Below are 9002 nucleotides of genomic sequence, written 5' to 3'. Positions count from 1 at the left end.
ACTGCTTTTGTTTAGCTTTTTAATGTTGTTACATTATTGCCTAACAGCCCTATAATTACCACATGTTGTAAAATATACACTACCATTCAAAAGTTTGGACACCTTCTCATGCAATGGTTTTTATTTATTTTAATTATTTTCAACATTGTAGATTAATACTGAAGACATCAAAACTATGAAATAATATGATTCTGCCATAATATGGATTACAACAGTAGTCAAATAGGGCTATCCATTGTGTACTAACCCTACCTCTGAACAACACAACTGATGGTCTCAAACACATTAAGAAGGCAAGTCATTCTACAAATGAACTCTTGATAAGGCTCATGTTAATTAGAAACCATTCCAGGAGACCACTTCATGAAGCAGACTGAGAGAATACCATGAGTGTGCAAAGCTGTCATGAAGGAAAAAGGGGGCTACTTTACAGAATATTATAAAACATATTCTAGTTTGTTTAACACTTTTTTGTTCATTAAATAATTCCATATATGTTCTTTCATAGTTTTGATGCCTTCAGTATTAATGTACAGTGTTTCAAATAATTAATATAAATACAAACCCTTGAATGAGAAGTTGTGTCCAAACTTTTGACTGGTAGTGTGAACTAATGTCTATTTCTTGGCTGATGCCTAGCAAGCTAATAACTAAGCTAATATCTAGACTGGATAAGAGTACGGCCAGAAATAATGTGTAGGTTTACTGCTTATTCGACTTTCCATCGACTTTCCAAAAATTAAAGTTAATTCCAACAGTTTAGTTCAACATTAGCGAGATAAACTTGTGACAGTATATCTGAATTAAAAGTCTATTTGACCTCTAACTTTAGATGCTAACTGTTCGGTTTAGCATCGTTAGCATACATCGGACCCAGATGCTAATGGTCAATCTGACCAGTCTATGGTTACAGAGCTTCAGAGCAGTCACAGTGTGCGGCTGGTTAACACTAGATTACTAAGTGGAGGTAACAAGTGAGTTTCTACAAGGTAAGTCTTACAAATATAGATATGTTTTCCCTTTACATCTCCCTTGGACTTTTGATTTATATCTGAGAACATTTTTACATAATGTAATCTAGTGTAATGAGGCTTGACCCGGTTAACTAATGTAAACCAGCTATTTCACAGGATGTAAAACAAGCTAACAACGATAAGTTAGTCTTAAATTCATCTGTTTTTCATTTGTTGGTCTTTTTGTTAATGCAATGTCAGACAACTTTAAACCTCTAAAAATGAATACATAAATACACATCGGTCTGAAATAAATCCTTAACATAGTCTTGTTTAAATTATTGGGACCAACAGTTGAAAACAATCATGTGTTATATTAGAGCAGCAGTAAACTTGAGGAGCTAAAACCAAATAGTTTCTTTATCTTATAAACTTAATCTACTGTCAAAATAGTGTCACATTCATTTTTTGTGATTAGTAATGTTCATGTTTGTTTTTCCTCTTACATCAGCTTTAGCTCTGCCAGTACATTTTCTCCTACTAAGTCTTTTTTTCATTCAGCTTTACGCCAAGCCATTTATCGAGGAAATTTCATTTCCAATTCATTATTATTATTATTATTATTATTATTATTATTATTATTATTATCATCATCATCATCATCATCATCATCATCATCATCATCATTATTATTATTATTATTATTATTATTGTTATTATTATTATTTAATTTAATTTAATTTAATTTTACAGATTTAGTTTCTTTACTAATGTTTAATATCACTTTACAATGAGCTTATTACTTTTGGCATGTAGTGTCATGCTGTAAATCAAGCCACAGTAATTAATTAATAATGTACAAGTTAAGCATGTGTTTAATTGGCAAAAAAATAAGAAAAGAAATATGGAGGTATCAGTCTGGAGGTATCAGTCTGGGGTTCAGGTCATTTTTTATTTTTTATTTTTTAATTTCATTCTCACATCTGACATAATTTTTACAAACCAAGCATCGTCTTTCATGGGGAGATTGATCAGGATCAGGGACGTTCTCTCGGCTGAAGCTCTGACAGAGATGGACACAGTGCGCCATGCGTCACTCCAAAATTGACAGGATATAAAACACCACATCACCTGCTCGTTATTTAAAACACCTGCACCTTGTTGAACATCGACACCTGAAGAGTGTTTTTTTCCCCTCATCATCCTGAATAATTGAAGCAAACTTTCACCAAACGTTTTTAATGTAATTATAACAACAGTTAAATACTGCACTTAATATAATGCGTTTATAATACTAAAGATATTTTTCCACATTTAAGGTCTAATTTCCATAGGCATAGTCTGGTTTTATTCTAGTCTAGATTTATATTTAGCATTTGGATTTAACAATGATTTTGACTTGATATATTTTTCACAACAAAATTAAATGTGAAGAAGTTCACAAATATTCCTCTAAATGTAATAAAAAAAGTAACTTTTAAAAATTCACTCTTCATTTTCATGTCGTTGTGGAGTCAAATGTGTTGAAGTGTTGCTTGTTATTTTCAGTGTGCACAACTTTACAAACGCTGCCCCATAGTAGATCACCATGGTAACGTATGCTGCAGAGCTGTCAGTCCACTGTCACTGTGTTGGCCAGAGTTAAACACACGGGGGCGCAATACACACGAAGAACACTTGTGCTGCGCTGCTCTGCAGGATATCGACACGTGCACACTTATAGGCTACTGTAAATCACTCAACGTGACAGAGATGATGTCACTGTGATGTCACTGTGATGTCAAGTTGTGGAGTGACGACACGAGTCGTGTAAGGTCGTGTGTGTGTGTCTTCATTCTGAGCGTGTGATGTTAAATCATGTTTGTGTGTGAGTTTGTGTTACACGCATGTTTCTTGAGTGTTCGTGTCAATACAGGGACGCTGCGCCATCAGCGTGTCTATCGCGTGCGTAATCCTCAGTGTTTGTGTCCACGCATGTATCTCGTTTAGTGGACCAGGAGGATTGAATTAATGTCCACGCGTCATGCGACCAAGGTTAACCTTTAGGATCGAGTGGTGCAGCGGACCAACACTCATTCACACACACACACACACACACACACACACACACACACACACACACACACACACACACACACACACACACACACACACACACATTATCTCCCTCTCTCGGTCATGTAACCCTCTCTATCTGTAGACTCTTCATGCGCCTGATCCTCTTAAACTGATGTCAGGCTTCCCTGCTGCTGCTGCTGCTGCTGCCTGCGCACGACTCCCCCCTCCGGTCGGTTCAGACCATAGACTGTATGGTTCAGACCGGCATTGGGCACAGACCGGACAGGACTGGACAAGTTTGACAGCTGCGACGGGGACCAGAAACGACGCTACAGCAGGAGCTGTGCGTGCGTTCAGATAAACGAGGAGACATCGGAATAACGGGATCTGAGGAGGCTGAGGATGTGGCTCTGATTGAGGAGGGGATTCCTGCGAGGCAAGAGACGAGGCAGGACCAAACTTGACGATCCGGAATCTCCAACATGGACTTGTGTGCTGTCTTGCGTCCTCGTTTGGGAAAGATCCACATGGAACTGTAGCTGTTCTGCTCTCAAACAGGATCCTGGTGTATTGTGATTTTAAACATCCTGCAATCGTGTTGGGATTTGCAGCGTTTGTGGCACAGTGGCCGAGTCGCAGCCTTTTGCCCTAAGCAATTAGTGCTGCCCATCCTTTGTAGAAAGAACGGATTCCTCCGCCTGTTTACTGCCTCTGAAGGATCTGTGTTTATATTTGTGTTGTGTTCCTGCATGTGGAGCTCTCGGCTGAAGCTCTGACAGAGATGGACACACAGTGCGCCATGCGTCACTCCAAAACTGACAGGATATAAAACACCACATCACCTGCTCGTTATTTAAAACACCTGCACCTTGTATAACATCGACACCTGAAGAGTGTTTTTTTCCCCTCATCATCCTGAATAATTGAAGCAAACTTTCCCTCTCTGGTCCTCCTCCTCCTGTCTCTGCCCTCTTTGCTGAGACCTGCACAGGATTCCCATGTAGCGGCGCATCCTGTGGTGATATTTCTCTTTGGGATTTGGCTCTGTTGTGCACCGGGGCATCATGTGGACGCCTACGGAGGACGAGAAGATAGGAGTGGGTGAGTACATCCATGATTTTTATCTGTTTATTCTGAGGATGCTGATTGTCCTGCGCAAAGGACCAGACCTGATGTGACTCTGATCAAGCTGCTGTGAAAAGGAGATTTATTTTTAAATTAAAGATGTATGGTTTGTATCTGTAGATTCATTCTGCTGCTTTAAGCCCCTCTGTGAGATCCTCTGTTTCGCTGTGAAGGGACTCCTGTGGGTGTTTGGTACTCTGCAGGGAGTTTGCAGCACTTAATGATGTTTTTATGCTGTGGCTACAATCTTTCCATATATGATAGGAGTCACTTTTAAATGGTTATCTACATATCACACATTTGAGAGTGAGTCTTCTGTGACACAGCTACTCATGGTGTCACCTATTCCACCTTTACCTTTAGTCTGACTCTGTTTGTGTTTATCATATTGGTCTCTGTGGCCTTTGAAGTGAGTGCTTGTTTCAGTATCCTTCCTGTTAGAGATGCAGATTGAGGTTGAACGGTCATTGTAGTGTGGTTAAATAAGGCAGCTGTGCAGTATCATCAAATCAGGATATGCAATATAAAGGAGCTTTAGGAAACGAGTGAAATGATGAGAACAACAGTATCAATATAGAGCAGGTGACTGCTGCAGTGATTTATCAATCACTGTTATGTAACAGTGTAATAGGAGTAATGTTTGCAGATGAGAGTTGGTGGATCAGGGCCCATTAGCCAATGATCTACTGTTCAATATTCTCTCTCTCTCTCTCTCTCTCTCTCTCTCTCTCTCTCTCTCTCTCTCTCTCTCTCTCTCTCTCTCTCTCCCTCTCTCTCTCTCTCTCTCCACCCCTCACACACTTGCAGCCTTATTTGTGAAACTGCTGGATTTCTTGAGTCTGAATCCATCCTCCTCTTCCTCTCTCCCTCTCTGTTGTTTCTTGCTGCATTTCGTGCACTTGTTGAGATGCCACTTGTCAAGATGCACTTGACGGAGGATTGCGTTGAACCCTCAGCAGTCCTTCTCCTCTACCTTCGTGAACTTGTTGATGAAGCTTTGCAGAAATGAACTCCATGTGCTCTTCCTCCTGAATCTCTGTAGACCCCTGTGTGGAAATCATTAGAGTGTTTTTTTAATCAGGCAATACAGGTCCAGTGATCGTTCTGATTTAATTACTGTAACTGAAGGTGGAGACGTTCATTTGGTATGACACCTGTTCTATCGCTCTTCTCTGATGTCAAAGCAGCAGTTATTTGAGCCAGTAACCTGCAAAAACTTCTCCTTTAGCCAGAGGTGTGCACACCTTTGTATTACAGTGCAGTCCAGTCAGTCAAAAGCAGTCATCCAGTGCTGCGATTAAAGGTATAAAGCTGGACTGGATGTAGGTTTTAGATTAGACTTTGGTGTTCCTTATGAAGACAACACTGACAGTTTTTCCTGTCTTTGGTTTTGACAACAGATCCTTCAACCTCATTACTCCAGTCCAGCATCTATCATGAACCTCTCACCCTGCAGCTTAGACCTGATGCTGAGTCAGATCTGTTGTCTCCAGTTGAAGTTGAAGTTTATTATGAAAACGTAACTCTTTGATATCTTTTGATGAATGAGCCTCAGACCCCACCCTTGCAGTGCAGTGGAGGCATGGTGTGAGTAACAATTGTAGCTCTCACGGTCCAACAAAATTGGCGTAAGGATTTTAAATGAGGTGCCAGAACTCGCCCCCGATAGTCACTGCGATCGATTGACAGCTGCCCCGGTCTTTTCCAAGAGGCCGATCAGGAGGGACTCCACAGAGCCGTCTGTATTGAGAGGGAGCAGGGACTCCGCTGACAGGAAGTCAATGTGGGGAATCATGACTCCGGCACTCTGTTAATTGGAACAAGACATTACCTGAATTTGAATGAGACTGTTTTTTTGTGTGTGTGTCTCTGCAGCTTGATACCTTCATTAGACTCACACAGCGGCTTCATGCTGAGGCATCCTGATCTGCTCTGCAAGCAGCCGTTTAACATTAAAAACCAGAATTGCATCACAGCTTTCAAGGTTTCATAAAGCATGCTGGGAGCCATAATACAAGGACAACAGATCTGACAGTGCAACAGTGTGGGAAGGCATCTATTTATACTGCCCTTTGTAGATGAACAGTTCACATGAGGCATGATGTATTTCACAGCAGGAGGGGGTTTGTTATACCGTAAAGGAGAAATCCACTCTAAAACACATTGATGATACTGTCACATCCTCACAGCTGCAACCATAGAGACCGCAACATGTGCAGAATATGAACTTATTATCTCTTAGTGAAGGCAGTAAGCTTCTGTCATACATCCTACACTCTCATTCTTCATGCAAAATACAGACAGGCAGCTTCAACCATCCTCCATCCTAACTGAGGCAGGATCTTATGGCATTTAGGGTCATGTTTCCCTGGCAATTGTGCTCACCGTATTACAAAGTTTCCACTCACGGTGAAGTAAAACGAGGTGGACAGGCCCTCATGAGTCAGCGCAGCACCTGATGGAGTTTTTCTGCCTTGTCACAGTTAGAGTCTGTTCCATTTCTCAGTCCTCAAACACGACGGTGTCCCATGCTGTGTTCTGTGGAGTGTTTACTTCATGTACCATCTTCAGTTTTGTAGATTTTTCTGTTGTAGTAGTTTTTGTACCTTTAACCTCTCCACTGTCCATTTCTGTTATTGGTAACCAGGTAACAGATTTTTTTTAAGAAAATGCAAAGAAAATATAAATGCTCAGACTGAGGTCTGAGTATTTATATGTTAAGTATTTCTCCAGAGTCTGCATCACAAGCAACAGTCTGTTCATAGTTATGGTCTGCTATTTAGAAATAACAATAGACTGTATAAATACTGGACGTAGTATCCGTGACGTCACCCATATGTTCCCAAACAATGTTTTGAAACCAATCGTGGGTGGGAGCCATATTGGAAATGTTGAACTCAACCTAACTTCTGTCGAGCTAGTGTGAGTAAAGAGGCGGGCTTTGAGCCTCCTCGCCAACAGCTACAGTGTTCCTGCCTGTCAGTCAAGTCTGTCATGTCCTCAAAGCTGCTGTTGGTAGTCACGGAGTAACTCTCTGTTCAGAGAGAGGGACTTTGAATGTCAACACTATCCCTCCCAAACAGGTTTCCTCTTGGCCCCCACGCCCTTCCCCTCTCTGTGCGCGCACATGATAGTGCCGGACTCATAACCAATCGGAGTACGTAGTAGGGGCCGCCCCTTAACCAACCAGCACGGAGGATTGGAGATTAGCTGTGATTGGGCCGTCATAACGGGAACGAGGGGAATAATATCATTGCTTGATACAAAGGCATTGGAAAACACAGATTTCACAATAGTCTCAAATGACTGCACTTACTGATGAGTACTGATGGGTATTATGACTTTTTCTCCAAACCCAGCAGAAAAAAAGGAACGTATTTTACACCATTCCTACCAACAGCAGCTTTCAATGAACAAAACTGGTAATCTTAATGTCTTCTGGACTGGCGCGTTATAAAAAAATTCACCCCCTGCACAGTGTGTGTGCCGACAGAGAAATTGGCTACTCAGGCCAGGTGTCTCTACAGCCAGCCTCTAGTGGATGCTCGTAGAACTGCAGTTTTTAACACTTCTGCATGGGCTTCATATTTTGAGACCCGAGGTTGCTGCTTGGAAATAACCGACTGCTGGTCTTAATTAACCAATCAGAATCAAGTAATTAAAACAGTCGTGTGTTAAAAAGATGTCAAACATGGAGCTTGTTGCTCTTCAACACTGATGTTGTAAATTTACTTGTACTAATATAACGCTTTTCTAATCTTTCTGACCACTCAAGAAGCGCCTTTTCACTACATGTCACATTTATATTTTATCTCTAGTAGGAGACCATTAGTATTTAGTATTTCGTACGCTTTCACACACCGCTGAGTATGTCACCAGGAGCAATGAGGAGTTCAGTGTCTTGTTCAAGGACACTTCAGCCTGTGACAGTAGTAGCTGGGATCAAACCCCCAACTTTCTGATTGAGAGACGACCCACTGTGCCACAGCCACCCCAGATACATTTTGATAATAAGAAAGTTAGTTCAAAGTGAGCACACTAAAAAACCTACTCCATCACAAAGACACATGCCGACCCAAAGGAGCAGACTGAAATCAGTACACTCAGAAACACTGGAGCCTAACCAGCACTGGATCATGTTGTTTAAAACCATCCATCTGTACGTCATAGACAAACTGCATCTGTCTGTGACTTGTTTCATGACAGTAAATCATCTTTGGCATATGGAAGTGAAGGAGGCAGAGCACACAAAGGATGAAAGAAAACAGGAAATCCATAACTCCCTGTTGTAAATAAAAGGATGAGAATAGACAAAGCCTGTCATTTTGAAACAGGGGAGTCACGTAGCCCTCCTGTGTTTTTCATGTTAGTGTGTTCTGTGTCTTTTGTTAATCCAAGCGTTTGTGTTTCTGCTGGATAAGGCTTTGCATACCAAGGCAGGGAGAGTGGTAACTCATAGAGGCGTTCCAATGGAGTTGGGATGACTAGTGCCTGGTTGTAGAAAACAGCTATTCAGTTGGATGAATGCAGCTTTGTGGCGCCCATAGAGGTTCCTGAATGCAGCTTCACCTCCCCCAGGGCTGCACAGCACAGCACTCAGTTCTCACACTCACAGATAACACAGACACACACACATACAGACAGACAGACAGACAGACAGGCTCAGAGACAGACAGACTGTATGTGAAATACACCTTCTTAAGGGAAGACATTTTACCAGACTGTCATTGTTTTTAATCTGATATGTGGTCCCAGTCTGCGCTCGCTCTCATCTCATCAAGTACAGCAGCTCGGTCAGTGGCTCAACACTTTAGTACACAGTGCTGTAGGAACCACTCTAGTATTATTTCTGGACACTTCTATCTA

General features: G+C 41.5%; 1 protein-coding gene across 3 annotated transcripts in view; it reads left to right on the top strand.

Annotated features, from left to right (window-relative positions):
• The first annotated feature begins 614 nt into the window (after positions 1 to 614).
• Positions 615 to 9002, top strand: part of LOC117832576 (dedicator of cytokinesis protein 3-like) — a 267287-nt gene continuing 258899 nt past the window's right edge. For all 3 annotated transcript variants that reach the window (XM_034711939.1, XM_034711880.1, XM_034711804.1), the window contains exons 1-2: positions 615 to 989; positions 4003 to 4112. In XM_034711939.1, the coding sequence (XP_034567830.1) occupies positions 4076 to 4112 (37 nt within the window). In that variant the 5' untranslated portion in view covers positions 615 to 989; positions 4003 to 4075. The remainder of the gene's footprint in view (positions 990 to 4002; positions 4113 to 9002) is intronic.

Source organism: Notolabrus celidotus, chromosome 1 (assembly GCF_009762535.1).
Source record: "Notolabrus celidotus isolate fNotCel1 chromosome 1, fNotCel1.pri, whole genome shotgun sequence".
In the NCBI taxonomy this organism is placed as follows: domain Eukaryota; kingdom Metazoa; phylum Chordata; class Actinopteri; order Labriformes; family Labridae; genus Notolabrus; species Notolabrus celidotus.
Note: the sequence above shows the minus strand (reverse complement) of the source record. Positions and strands in the feature narration are given on the sequence as shown.